Genomic DNA, 14,912 nt, shown 5'->3' with positions numbered 1-14,912 from the left:
GCGCCTGGGTGGCTCAGTTGGTTAAGCGACTGCCTTCGGCTCAGGTCATGATCCTGGAGTCCCTGGATCGAGTCCCGCATCGGGCTCCCTGCTTGGCAGGGAGTCTGCTTCTCCCTCTGACCCTCCCCCCTCTCATGTACTCGCTCTCTCTCATTCTCTCTCTCTCAAATAAATAAATAAAATCTTTAAAAAAAAAAAATGGAACCCTTTGGGGCACCTGGCTGCCTCAGTCGGTAGAGCTGTGACTCTTGATCTCTGGGTCGTGAGTTCAAGTCCCACGTTGGGTGTAAAGCTTACTTAAAGAAAATGGAACACTTTAGGCTCCCTGCTCACTGGCCAAAAGACACCAGCAGAGTGGGAAGGAGTTAAAAGTATGTTGGAAACCAACTTTCTCGTTGGCATGATTAGAAATTTTGAAGGAAACTGACAAGAGAATAACTTTCCCTCCTGATGTCCCGATATCTTTTAACGTCATGTCCGGACATCACCTGTAAATCATCTCTTGTTCCCTCTGTGATGAGTGTCCTCAGACTGGGGGACACTGCTGGAGGCACTGAGCTGGGTAGAGAGGTAGGCTGTCTGCCCGGCTGGGGCCACAGGGGCAGGAGGTTGGGACCTGGCCTGATGGTGCAGAGGCCCTAGCCTGCCCTGCACACAGTGTTCCTTTAAGGTCTAGCAGCCTTGCTCCCGCAAGAGCTAGACTCTGAGCTCTGTTTGCCTAGCAGTTTGGCTTGGTAGAATTTCCATGGGTTTCAGAGTCAGACAAATCTGCATTAAATCACCTCCTGGCCCAAGGGACCTGACCTTGTCAGTGGAGTGGATATAATAACTGTTAGTGGGGAATTAATGAGATAATGGGGATATGTAAGCCTCTGTCCCAGAGCTTGGCACATAATAGGTGCACAATCATGGCATCTGTTATTCTCTACATCTTGGACTTAGGATAGCAGATCATCCAACCATTTTCCACATATTGGCTTTCAGCCGCATGGTAACAGAATGGCTATTGTAATGTAGACATTGCATCTGCACTGAAGGCAGGAAGGAAGAGGAAGGAGTAGGACATGCCATCTCTGTTCCTTTTATCCAAAACCAAAAGCCTTCCCCGAGCCCCGCAGAATACTTGCCATGGATCCAGTTGACCAGCCCTGATCACCTGGATGCCCATAGATATAAGGAAGGCTAGAAAAATCATTGAAGAGGAGGTTAGGGTTGTCATGACTTAGCCCAGACATTTTCTACCACATTGCCTGGAGTAAAACAGGGGCCCTGTTAGTAAGGAAGAAATGGGTAGTGGCTGATGGAAAAGCAGCCCACAGTATCTGCCCCAGCATGGTTATTTCACAACTCCTGATGGTTCCCCTACCTCTGTCTGAGCTGAAGTGAGGACTTAATTTTGCAAAGAATGTGGGTATGGGATGGAAGCTTCCAGAAATAAAACCCAGAATCTCTTCCCCCACCCACCAAGCATTTGCATGCCCTGTTCCTTCTTTTAGAAAGCCTTTTCCTCCTGTCCTTCTTGAGACAACACATTCATCCTTCTCCACTCAGGTTTTCCTCTGGGAAGTTGGTCTGACCACCACCACCCCAATCCAGGAGAGGGCATGTTTGAGGCCACCAGAAAGGGAGAAAAGGAATAAAGTGTGAGTTCAAGGGAGATCCCAAGCCTGACTTGGATGAGGTGGGGCAAGCCGGAAGGCTTCATGGAGGCAGTGGCTTTTATTCGTTTAACAAACCTTTCATCCCCTGCTCTGTTCCAGGCCCTGTGATGGGCCCTGGGGCATCAGGTAAATGAAAGGTCTCGGGTAGTGTGACAAGCTGTCCTGTGCTAAGGGAGGCTGTGTAGCTTTGGAGACCTTGATGGCAGGGAGCATCCAGGCTGCCAGAAATGCCCCTTCCCAGTCAAAGCAGCTCATTGTCACAAGTTTGAGTCTGTCCAGTGTGGAGATGGGTAGCCCCAGAAGTCACTCACAGCTCGTTGTATGATCCTGTGGCCCAGCTCTCTGCGTCCAGTGCTGAGCTCTGGCAAAATCTAATCATCAAAAATCTAGACATTTTTTCCAGGTGGAAAGGGGCTTGTAACATCAAGGCTCTTCTGTAAGCCTTCAGCCCTATAGGGTTGAGGTCATTGTCAAGTCCGTGAGGAGGCAGAGGCTGCCCAGGAAAGGCCCGTGTGGTCAGAGGCATAAAGTAAAAGTGGTGAGCTCTGACAACACCTCTGTCCAAAATGATGGCAATAAATGGATGGAAAACTGGATTTCCAATCACAAAAATCCCAAATAACATCAACCGTATAGCCGTGCGGTATTGCGTAACTGTCCCCTGGGGTTATGTGCAGGCACCGGGGCCACTTCTCTTAAACTAAATGACATGTGACTTTAATACCAATTCTTCGTACATTATTTTCACGCTGGAATCAGAGCCGCTCTAGGGATGGTTGGAGGCAGGGGTGCATCTGCCACTTCTCCGGGCAGAGTCTGGGCGGGAACAGCTTGAGGCAGAGAGGAGGCTGGCAGGGAGTTGGCTACTAGAACAGAGACGTCTCCTGCACTTTCCCTGACCTCGAAGCCGCCTCCTGCCATTACCTGCTCCCTGTGGATTTCTCCTCAGCCCTCCAGAGCCCTGCCTCTGGGCCAGGAAGCTGACCTCTAGGTTGGAATTGACCCGGACTCCAGCTGGGCTGCGGTATGGACTTCCGCCGGTAGGTGGTGTGTCTGCCGGATGTTCCAACCTCTATTTCCAGCTTGTCACACAGTGCTTGGTGCAGGCTGGATGTTTAGGAATTGGTGGCGAATAAAATGAATGAGCGAGACAGGAAGGACAGGAGACAAGGAGACACCTCATACTCCAGCATGAAGGCTCACTAGGTTCAAGGGGTTATACTCTAAAATGAATCCATTCAGAAGGTACAGGATGACACCCCTACATGATGGGGCCGACCCTGACTCCCTGTCCAGGGAACTGACATCCAAGATAACTGGGAATGTGCCTTTGGTGGGAAGGTACCATTCCCTATGTCATGGATCTACTTGGTAGAAACCCGTCAGTTGCTCTGAAATGGTCACAGCTCTGCTTTTTCTTTCAGAGTGAAACATCTTTCAACCTAATATCAGAAAAATGTGACATTCTATCAATTCTTCGGGATCATCCTGAAAACAGGATTTACCAGAGGAAAATCCAGGTGAGACAGGTTTGTGGGGGGAGAGGATCTTACAGCTAATGTGCTGGAGCTGGGATTGGAGTCAAAGGTGCCATTTTGAAAGCAGAAAGGCTTAGCATTGGGGCCAGGCTCCCGGGCAAATTAAAGGGCTCCCAGAATATTTTGATGTTGGGCATCTGCCTCTGAGAAATCTTGTAGTTGCTATATATATATATATATATATATACACAGCAATTAAAAAAATTTTTTTTAAAGCTAGGTACTATCCTAAGTGCTCTATTTACTCACTGAGACCTCATTACAGTGTTGCAAAGTCAGTACTTTTATTATCCACATTTTACAGCTGAGGAAACCGAGGCATAGATATTAAATGGCAGGCCCACAGTCCTACAGCTAGTGAGTGGACACGCTGGGATTTGGACCAGAAAGCCTGATCTCATAAGCTGCATGCATAACCACAGTGCTAGGACATCTCTCAGCGGGGAATGGCCACTCCAACTGGGCTTTGTAAAAGGGGAGTTTGCCAGAAGGTTGCAGGGACAGCTCACAGAACCAGGGCAGGAGGAGGAGCCTGGGCTCTTATCTCTGGGGCAGCATGCCTCTGCTTCTCTCTGCTCATTGGCAGGACTGTCTCCTGCAGCCCCAGGGAACACTTCCTGGGGCAGGAGCACGGGCTGGGCCGCAGGGACTCGTGTACCCTGCAGCCCTCTCAGGAGATGAGATGGGGTTCCCAAGGAGCATGACCTTCACTGCTGCCATGCCTGAGATGGGCCCTGTTAGTTCCAAGCTGTCTCATTGCTGTGATGGGAGCAGGGACCCCCTGACACCTTGAAGACCATGCTTTGCTATCAAAACCCTGACTGTAGCCCCATGAGGCAGCCAAGGAGACTAGAGCGCATTTCAGGGGGAAATTGGCAGCTCAGAGCAGAGCTGGAGGTGAGTGGCCTGGGGAGGGCCACACCTTTTGAGAAATGTTTGAAGGACTGGCCAGACCACTTAGTTATGTCTGAGGAGGTCTTTCCTACCGACTCTGCAGACTCCTGGCCCGCTGCTCAGCCACACCCCACCTCACCCCTCAAGGCCTCTGCTCACCCATGCCATGCACACCACTTCTGCTCCTCTCAGTGCTATTCCTCCAGAAGCCTTCCTAGACTTCTGATGCCACTGCTCCAAGGCCCCCTGTGCTTCTCCTATCCTGTTATTAGTTCTGTAACGATCCATTTCCCCAGACTGTGGGCTGCCTGAGGGTGGACCATGACCCGTTCATCACTCGGTGCCTGCCACAAGGACAGGCTCAGCACGGTTTTACGTTTGTGTGATGAAGGGTAGCTGGGAGACTGAAGGCTCTGAGAGGAGGCAGCAGGTGCTACCTGGGGGAGGTGGGGGCCCTGGCTCCCACAGGACATGACACGAGGGGTGATGGTGGTGCAGATGACCACATTTCCTTCTCTGCCCCACAGGAACTCAGCAAAAGGTTCACCGCGATCCGCAAGACCAAGGGGGATGGGAACTGCTTCTACCGGGCCTTGGGCTATTCCTACCTGGAGTCCCTGCTGGGGAAGAGCAGGGAGGTCCTCAAGTGAGTGGGTGCCAGGGACCGCTGGGCGGGCCCGGGGTCTCCCTAACGGGGTTTCCTAGGCACGGGCTTGCCAAACCTGGAGAGTGAGCTGCCATGGCGGGGGTGGGGGCAGCCAGGCGGTCTGGGATGGAACCAGTGACCCCATGGGTGCCAGCACTCTGGCTTGAGCTCGCCTAGCTGGGTTGCATTGGTTGCCTTTTTGAATACTCACTCCAAGAAAATGAAGCTTTGCCCATTTTGAATAATTTCGGCCGCCCCTATTCTTACATGTGTGTAACCAGGCATCTCCCTAGTCAGGCCTGGGTCTTGACCTGATGCTGAGGAGGGTCTCTGTCCAGCAGCTGCTCCCTAGAGCGACCCTTTAGGCCTTTGTGTCTAGGCTTAGGTCAGGGCTTCGCTTGCATTACCATTTGCTCAAACTGCCTGGATCTTGTTGAGTGTGGTCCCAATTCAGAATGGTCTAGGTCAGGCTTCTGTTTCTCCCCAGCTCCCGGGAGACGCTCCAGCTGCTGGGTCTCAGAACACACTCCGAGCAGCAAGGAGCTAAGAGACCTGCTTCTCGATCTTGGAGCTCTCACTGCCCTGAGGGTATCTGATGACGCGTCCGCCCCCCCCCGCCCACCCCCCACCCCTCCCCACACATTACAGGGTAGTTAGTAGCATGCCTCACATCTACCCGCTAGATGCCCAGAGGACCTTCCTCCCCAAGTCATGACCATCAAAAATGTCTCCAGACTCCATCAGGGAACAAGTCAACCCTGGCTGAGAATGGCTAGGTTAAGACCATCATCACCTGTTCAAAATATAGATTCCCTCAAAAGGGATCAAAATTAGCCTAGCTGTTCCTTATTTGGAACGAGTCATTCCTGAACGACAAACTGATGGAATCCCTTTTGATGGAGAGTCCTCTATCTCCTTCCCCATCTCCCCGCAGCTCTGCAGGGTCAAGACCGTGCAGTCCAGTGCAGGGCTTCCCCCACCCACTACCCGTGTCTGTGTCCCCCAGAGTTGTGCCATGCCAAGGTTCAGGGCTCTGAGGCCAGACCTCACTCTTGCTTACTTGCTGTGTGACTTTGGGCAAGTAACTCCACCTCTCTGAGCCTTGGTTTCCACATTAGTGGAAGGTGGGTAATTTTGCATATGCAGGGTGCTGTTGTGAGGACTCAGCAAGGTGATGCTCGCAAAGCCCAGCCCATGTGTGTCTGTACCAGCCCTGCATGCTGTTTACCTTCACCCCTGCACTCCTTCCAGGGCACCCTCCCTCCCTGCAGTCATCACCTAGCAGGACACCAACACACAGACCCTGTTTTAGGCCGTGGGGATGCAGCAGAGAACAAGAGACACAACTCCCTGCCTGTGGAGCAGGCAGGCTAGAGGGCGAAGGCCATATGGGATGTGTCCGAGGCAAGAAGCGTAGGAAAAAACCAGATGGGGAAGGTGGCCAAGTTGTCCAGGACGGGGGCAGGAGGCGGGGGATGGGGGGGTAGGGGGTGGTGCTGCAGTTTTAAGTAGGGGTTGGAGCTAAGGGGGGGTGGGGTGCCTCATGGGCCCCTTACTATAAAGACCCTGAATTTCAGCCTGAATGAGATGGAGCCCCTGAGGGTCTGAGCAGAGCACAGCCTGGCCTGCTCGCCGCTATCCACAGGACAGAGTGGGAGGGCACAGCAGGGGACATGCTCGGGGCGGGGGGAGGAGAGGATAACGGCAGCATGAGCAGGTGGAGGGGATGGGTTGGTTTCCAGATTCCTGTAGAGTTGGCATCAACAGGACTCGCTCACGGCTGGGTGTGGTGCGCGAGCCGAGGGGAGTCCGGGATGACTGCCCAGTGTGTTGCCGGAGTGTTCTCCGGATGGAAAAGCCACTTGTTGCAAGCAGGGGGCTGGGGAAAATTGGGAGCTCCATTTTGGTGATGCTGAGTCCAAAATATCTGTGACCCTTCCAGCAGGGGTACCCACTGGGCAGTGGGATATACAAGGGTGGTGGTACTCCATCTTACAGTCGAGTGCACTGAGCCTCGGGAAGGTTACAAGCCTTGCCCAAAGTCACACTAAAGCTGGCGTGCAGCAGACAGAGCGTCGCCCAAGTCCCAGTGCCGCCCCCCGTCCCCCCACTCACCTTGTCGGGTGGGAGTCCCAGCCGGGTCTTGGCTGGGCCTGCGGGGCACTCATCAGTGCTTGGTACAGGGGGTCAGCAGTCATTGGTGAGATGCAGCTGGGGTTCAGGGGGGCCAGGGAGTTTCGGAAAGGGGGGCCCAAGCCCAAGAGCAGCTGAACAGCACAGCGTGTTCCCCACAGCTGTGGCCAGCGCGAACCTCCCCTTCCTGGGTTACACACACACACACACACACACACACACACACCACCACACACACACACACACACCCCTCCCCCTCAACGAGGCACCTGAGCCTCCCCCTCGAGCCTCTAGACACTTGTGAAAACCCCCTTCCTGTCCCACTGGGAGTCTAGCCTCCCTTCCTAGGTGATGGACTGCAGCTCAGCCAGTGCCAGCTGCCCCCCCCCCCTTGGTCCTCCCTGCACGGGCTGCTACCCTCCCTCCATGGACCAGTCGCTGGTTCTGTAGCTCATCTCTGCTGCTGAACGTGTCCTGGGGCCAGGGGTTGCTAGGGCTCCTCGCCATGCCCCCTAGCCCCAGGTCTCGGGAGGGGGCTGTACCGTGAGGGGCCCGCAGTGGGAGCAGAGAGGGAGGGGCCGGCACTGACAGAGCAAGCGCTGCCGCACCGGTTTAAAGGGTGGCCTGTGCTGACGAAGGCTTCACGGCTGTGGGGCGGGGGGCCTGATGGGTGGTGGTAACCCTTTCTGGGGCATAAATACTTTCAGCACTGGTTTTCAAACTAGCGTCATGGGGTCACTGAGCAGGGAGCAGGGAAGAGATAAACATCCCACAGCCCAGTCCTATCTCCACCACCACACACAACAGACAGACATAGCCTCAAGGGCAGAGACAATTAGGAGACTGAGTTCTGAATATTTATCTTTGTGTTGGAGTATAGTTCAAGTGGTGCTGTGTGTAACACCTGGCTGGTCAAATCTTGAAAACTGAACAATTAGCTCCTGTGAGTAGGTACAGGCCGCTGGTTGACGGGACAGGTGTTAAGGAGTGAAATGCAAATGGGGAGTGGCCCTGGGGCGGGAGGGAGGCTGCAAAGGGAGAGGAGGTTGGGGAGCTTGGCTGGGGTCCTCCATTAGACGTTCGTGCTGAGGAGCTGTGTCCTGAGGGAAAAGGCTGTGCTGGGTCACTCCGGAGGTCCCTGTGGAGAAGGGACTGGGAGCACGGGAAGGTTGGGCATGGCCCTGGCCAGAGATGGTGGTCATATGGCAAGAACCATGGGGACAGGAAGGAGGGACAGAGTTCAGAAACCTTTGAAAGGTAGAATCAACATGTCTGGGAGTAGGTGGTGACTACCTCAGTCTCCTAATCTGTGAAATGGGTGTAACACCCCCTTCCTGGGATTGTATACACTGGGGAGGACAGAAGTCCGGCACCTGTTAGTGACACACGAGGGGTGTGGGTGAGAGCGGGAGGACACTGACTGTACAGCAATGCTCCATCAGCATTTCCCCGTGAGCCATCAGTCTACCCCCTTTAGGTTCAAAGAACGTGTCCTGCAGACCCCAAATGACCTTCTGGCTGCTGGTTTTGAGGAGCACAAGTTCCGAAACTTCTTTAATGCTGTAAGTTAACCTGGGCAGGACAGCTGAGGGTCCAGGTCCCTCCATGCTGGCAGAGTGGGCAGGAATGGGCACTGGCTGGAGCCCCCGCACAGCCCATGGCTCTGCAGTTATGTCCTTGCCCCTCCCAGCTGGGGAAGGACAGTGGCTTCCTGTGTGTGGGGACAAGGAGCCCAGGGCCCTGCCCTCCCACAGGGAAGAGGCACCTCCTTTGGGGCAGTAGCTCTCAGGCCGGAAACATCCCCCAGCCTCCTTCAGATGTCCCCTCTCCACCCTACAACCCTGATCCCCTTAGTGAAGGGGGCGTGGGGTTGGGGGATTCAGTTCTGAATCTATAAATAAGAATCCCAATAACCACAGTGATGGGAGGAGATCCAACTGCCGTTCCCTAGACAGGACTCTGGGCTAAGGTACACATTGCAGAGCATTTCTAACCCTCTACTTAGCTTGGTCCCAGATTGACTTATTTTGGTAACTCAATTTGAGGATTTCAAAATGGAAATACACATGGAAGGGGAGGATCCTGTGAAAAGAGTCCCATGGGGGAGGGTAGGTCTTGCCTGTGCCTCCCAACTAACAGCCCGGCGGGGTGCAGTTTTACAGTGTGGTAGAGCTGGTCGAGAAGGACGGGTCAGTGTCCAGCCTGCTGAAGGTGTTCAACGACCAGAGCGCCTCGGACCAAATCGTGCAGTTTTTGCGCCTGCTCACCTCAGCCTTCATCAAGAACCGCGCGGAATTCTTCCGACACTTCATTGATGAGGAGATGGACATCAAGGACTTCTGTACTCATGTAGGTCCTCAGGGTCTCAAGCTTTGGGGACTTAGCCCCCAGCCCTGGGACCTGCTGTGTAATACCCAGCTCCTGGGATTGTACACACTGGGGAGGACAGGGCACTCAGCATGTGGGCCATGGGGAAGTGTCGTGAAAGCCCCTCTCCCCTCGGGAGACTTGAGTGCCATCATCCCTAGCCAGGGGACTTGATGTCACACCTGCATTTGTAATTTGAAGAACAAGATTAGCAAGCCAGAAACAGATCCTACTTGAGCTGCCTCCTGAACATGTGGCTCTGGGCAAGTACTTCCTCCATCCAGGCCTCTGATTTCCCATCTGAGAAATGAGGGCCTTGGACTAGACTGTTTACAAAATTGCAGAGTAGCAGCCCCAGAGTCACATTTGTCCTTAGATGTGTTTTGTTTTATGATGTATGGTATTTATCTGAAACGGAGCTGCCAACATTTAAACCCTGGGCAGCTTTCTTGACTCTCTGGATTTCTCTCGGAAGATCCAGTTCCCAGGACCTTATTCCTGCATGGCTACAATCAGCAGGAGCAGAGTGGTGGCCACCCTGGTTATGTGGGACATACTTGCCAGCCTACCACCATCTCTGCCTCTCTCGGTTGCCTCTTCAGCATTTGGACTCACTCACTCGCCTAGCCCTATGTGAAATCCCTTCATGACGGTCCTCATCTGCTCTGAGGTTCTTTGGTTCTGTGCATTAACAAGCTCAAGCTCTAAAATTCTGCCCACCCCCGCCCTGATTCTTGAAAGTAGTGTTCTCACATACCACTAGAGTCTGGAATCAGAAAGATCTAGATTCAAGCCTTGCAGTTCTAGTGGGTTTCTGGCTGCTCTTCCTCACGGGGCTTCAGTTTCCTCCTCTAGAAACCGGGATGGCAGTACCTACCTGATGAGCTATTGTGAAGATTATTTCCCAGCATAGATGCTTTGACCCAGGGCCATGAAAGCCAGGGCTGGACTTCATTTGTCTTCTGCCAGGCTTCCTTCCTAAACTGGGTTTGTTTTTTCATTCTGGCCTTTGCAGGAAGTGGAGCCCATGGCCATGGAGTGTGACCACATCCAGATCACAGCCCTGTCTCAGGCACTGAACATCGCCCTGCAGGTGGAGTATGTGGATGAGATGGACACGGCCCTGAACCACCACGTGTTCCCCGAGGCTGCCACCCCTTCCGTTTACCTGCTCTATAAAACATCCCACTACAACATCCTTTATGCAGCCGATAAACGCTGATTAATTTTAGGCCATGCAGTGGAGCCTGTCACCTAAAGGGACTGCATTTTAAATGGAACATTCCGGCTTTTCAATTTTTTAAGCAACTTAAACTATAATTAGAAAATGTACAGTCTTTTGGGCAAAGTCCCTGGGAAGGAGGCCTACCCATTATGGACTGTGGTAACTTAGTGATATTGTTAGTATTTATTTTCATGGAGGATCAAATGCTTTCTAACTCAGGGCTACAAAGCCAGAACCCCTGAGACCCTGGGCAGGTCACCTCCCCTCTCTGGGCCCGTTTCTTCATCTAGAGAAGGTTCCTGCCAGTGCTGACATTCTGTTGTCATATAAAAAATAGGGCCCTCTGGTTTCCTTTCTGTGCCTCTGTGCTGGGGAGGAAAAGCTCAAGGTCAGAGGTCTTCAGTGACTTCCCAGTTCTACAAAAAAAGAATCCAGTCCAATTAGCTGTTAGACTGGACTTTGGTAGATGGCTGACGGAAGCATTGGCCAACTGGCCAATGTGAGGCCTTCAGCGTGGTTCCAAACATTCACCATGGGAGTGTTTTCTTACCCTAACCTGAGGAGGAAAAAGAGACTTTTATGCCGAAGTCTAAAAAGAGGCCTTCAGGATGAAGCTCGGGTTGTTGTGGCCCTCTCGCCCTCTCTCCCTCTCTCAGGGCCAGACGTGCTTGCCTTTGGGCAGGCGCTTCAGGATTCTGCTGCTAGCCCCACCTGAACAGAGGCTCAAGGAAGGCTGGGGTCTGGGACCAGGAAGCTGTCTCACCACCCCCAACACAGCCTGGAATGAGAATCTAGGTAATCCTCCAGGTGGAGACAGCAGTACGTGCAGCCACAGACTCCAGCTGCGCAGGGCAGACAAGTTTTGCAAGGCGGTGTGTGGCTGCTTTCCCTTTTTCCCCTTCTGCTTGGTTTTGTGGGCTGGCAGGAAGTTAGGTGGGAGAGAGCAGAGACAAGCCCAGGAAACTGGCAGTGAGGGAGATCTCTGTTGCGAAAACTGCCTAGAAGCCAAGAGCCCTGGCTGGCAGCCTCCTCATTCACCCACCTGGACATGCCCCTTAATAACCTTGTCACCTTGCTGTCCCCAGGACCTTGAAGAGCCTTGGTTGATCTCGGGTACCGCTAGCAAGCTCTCTTCCTCTGTGGGAGGAAATGGAGACCGCAGAAGTGTGGAACTGCCCATGGGTGACTTCCCTAACCCAAGGCGTTTTCTCACAGGTTCCATTCTGCGGGGATTTATGCGTGTCAGCTGCCAGCCAGGCTGTGCACAGGGACTGGGCAGCAGATTGCTGAGGCCTTGTATACAAACAGCAGATTTATATCATTCTTCTGCCTTTGTGAAGACAGATGTTAGGGTGCTTTAATGCCAGGCAGGGACCCAGGTTCCCCTACTGCCTCAGCTCGGGCTTAAACCCAAGGGCTCATGCGAAGTGATCATGTCACTTTTCCACAGGACTGTAAACCTGACCTTGATCTCTGAACTGGTGATGTCCCACCCTGCTCTGGGTAGGAGTGCTAGGATCTGTGACAAATATACTGGAAGAACAGGGGAAATGTTATGTGACTTGTGACTATCTCAAACCAAAGGGTATGAACACAGCACTGGGCTGAATGCCCGTGGCCGCTCCGAGGGGTTGCGGGACGGCCTGCGCCTCCAGCTGGGCTCTCACGGACGGCATAAGCGGCAGCTGCCACTTCTTGGCATGTCCACAAAAGCAGAGGTTTCGCTTTGGCAGCCTGGCTGGAGAAATTCCCTCTCAGACTTCCTATGCTGTGCTTCCAGGTCTGAGAGCCCACCAGTGCTCGTATGGGACCCTCTTCCGAGGACAGATCCTATCAGTTTAGAATCAGAATGCCACAGACAGGCAAATTCTTCTCATGTTCTTACAATGTGCTTCCCCTTTCCTCCACAAAACCACCGGTCCATAGTCCATGCTCTCTGCCTTCTTATCTGCCCCCAGATGGTCTGAGAGCAAGCACCAATGCCGAAAAGGGAGTGGCAGAATTCAGGAACTTGTTTAAATCCAGCCATCTGGGGAGGTTAACTTTGCTTGTCTACGGCAGCCAGTAATGCTGGCATTCACACTTCCTGGATAATTCTCCACCCACCTCACCAAGGCATCTCTGCCCAGACCAAAAGGGGGCAGGAGAGTTGCTTTGAGAGTCTGTCTTTATAACTGCACATTTATTATTTTCCTTCCAAAGGGAACTTTATAAATGGGAATGTTTAGCAACAAAAAGAACTGTCCTTGCTTTTGACTGGGCTCCTATTTTAAGCACAAAGGGGTTCTGGAGCCAGACCCGCCTGGGTTTGAATCCTCCCTTTTCACTTACTAGCTCTTGGCCAAGAACTTCACCTCTGAGCCCTAATTCCCGTATCAGTGAAATGAAGACAACACCTACGCAGCACAGGGTCACTGGTTAATGTGGAACAAGATTATGTAGGAGATCTGACACCCAGTGCTCTACAAGCGGGGAAGCAGCAGAACACTTGCTGCAATGTGGGCAAATACCTCTTTGGCAGGGACTCTGGCTTCCCAAACGGGGAAGTGTCAGGAGCCATTAGACAAGTCTAAGAACCATTCTCACACTGTGCAAAATGGGGGCAGGAGCTGTGGCTCAGTGAGCAGCTGCCCAGGGTTGGGGGGGGGGGGGGGGGGCGGCCCCACAGCTTCTCCCGGCAGTTGGTGGAAACATTTTCCTAGCATTAAAATGGTTTCCATGACAACTTTTATCCTGGTTTCTTAGTATTTGGTATCTGACATGCACTGAAGATCAGCACTCTCCCATAGGGCTTATGTGTGTGAGTGGATTAGCAGGAGAGAGCGGGTTCTCCTTTAGTGGAAGGTCTATATACTCAGCAAGTTCTACCCTTGGGCTGGAGGTGCCAAAGAAACTACAGGATTTACAAAGCTTTACGTCATCAAGTCAAAGAACAGAACTGCCTGGGATGCTAACCTTATCTTTTAAAACCGACTCCCCTTAACACACTATCCCGCAAAAAAAAAAAAAAAAAAAAAGCATTTGCTGTTAAGGGACAAGGGCAGCATGTCAACAGTCATCGGTGGGTCTGTTTCACCTGTGACCAGTAGCCTCAGGCCTCTCATGACTCAGGGGCCGCTAAGTCTCCTTAGGGCTGCTCAAACCACCACTGTATCATCTGGATAATGGTGAGTCCCCTGCCATCCTCCACCAACTGTCACCCAAGAACTGATCTCACAGACTAGGATTGTTTTCTACTGCATTCTCCTCTCTGAGTCACTGGTGACCCTGGGGAGACATTCTTTAACAACACTGCTGTCCTTTTAAGACTGAAGCAGTTTTCTGTACATGCCCACAAGGAAATATCCACGGTTTTAATCCCAGGTCTGCCATTTGGCCGCTCTGTGATCTGAGCAAGTTTAAACCACTCAGTGTCACCTTCTCAACTACAAAAAGGTATTAGGACTTGTATCTCAGATGCTTGTTAGACACCAAATGATAGGGACGCCTGGGTGGCTCAGTTGGCTAAGTATCTGCCTTTGGCTCAGGTCGTAATCTCAGGGTCCTGGGATTGAGTCCATCGGGCTCCCTGCTCTGCAGGGAGCCTGCTTCTCCCTCTGCCTGCCCCTCCCTCTACTTGTACTCGCTAACAAATAAAATCTTAAAAAAAAAAGCCAAATGATAAAGTAGACGAAAGTGCCTAACAGTGCTTGGTACTTGATCAGCACTCAAGGATACCTGACTCTGAGTTCAGTCCAGCTCTCCTACTGTAGTTACCCAGAGGGGCTGAGGGAACACTCCTGCCATCCTGCCAACCTGTCAACCATGAAGCCGAGGGGACATGTGTTTAGAAGTCCAGACTTAGCTGTGAAGAAATCTATGCTTCTCTGGCAATTGTGGCTCCTCACCTAGACTAACCTAGAGAAAGCTGGGGGGGGGGTGCCCACACACACACTAAGAAGTCACTGGTTCCCTCAGCACGTATTAACATCATGCCCTGACCTAAGCCCAAGGGCTGCAAGGCATAATAAAGCAGCCTATGCTGTCAAGGAGCTTAACAGAGACAATACAGTGTGCCAAGTGCTACTGAGAGGATAAGCACGGCTGCTATGGACACTATGCCCTCCTGGGGGCTCAGGGACCTAGAGAACACGTAGCCGTGCTCGAGGATAGGGAAAAAGGCAAGCAGGCGGAGGGAAAAGCTTGTATAAAGGCTCAGGACAAGAGAAAGGGCGCGTGGGACTGTGGGCAACAACCACTTCCAGACAGAGGAGGGAAGGGGAGACAAGGCTGGAATGCCTCACAATGCCAGACTCTGCGTACCTGTTCTGGCTTCCCCACAAATGGCTGTCATGTTAAAGAAGCCTGTGTTCTCTTGGAACCCAAGGACGGCAACCTCTTCCCTGCCCGTCTTGCAGTGTGGCTCAGACAAGAGAATGTGAATGGTAGAGAGCTAAAGAGCTATTAGG

At 52.6% G+C, this 14,912-nt stretch overlaps 1 protein-coding gene across 1 annotated transcript in view; it reads left to right on the top strand.

The window, feature by feature from the left end:
• The window catches only part of OTUB2 (OTU deubiquitinase, ubiquitin aldehyde binding 2), a 25,634-nt gene extending 12,445 nt beyond the window's left edge, over positions 1–13,189 (top strand). The window contains exons 6-10 of the mRNA XM_081830002.1: positions 3,086–3,181; positions 4,621–4,739; positions 8,350–8,434; positions 9,027–9,221; positions 10,255–13,189. Coding sequence (XP_081686128.1) covers positions 3,086–3,181; positions 4,621–4,739; positions 8,350–8,434; positions 9,027–9,221; positions 10,255–10,461 — 702 coding nt within the window. The 3' untranslated portion in view covers positions 10,462–13,189. The remainder of the gene's footprint in view (positions 1–3,085; positions 3,182–4,620; positions 4,740–8,349; positions 8,435–9,026; positions 9,222–10,254) is intronic.
• The last annotated feature ends 1,723 nt before the right edge of the window (positions 13,190–14,912 follow it).

Source organism: Leptonychotes weddellii, chromosome 9 (assembly GCF_054177405.1).
Source record: "Leptonychotes weddellii isolate Sample4059 chromosome 9, ASM5417740v2, whole genome shotgun sequence".
NCBI classification, from domain to species: Eukaryota; Metazoa; Chordata; class Mammalia; order Carnivora; family Phocidae; genus Leptonychotes; species Leptonychotes weddellii.
Note: the sequence above shows the minus strand (reverse complement) of the source record. Positions and strands in the feature narration are given on the sequence as shown.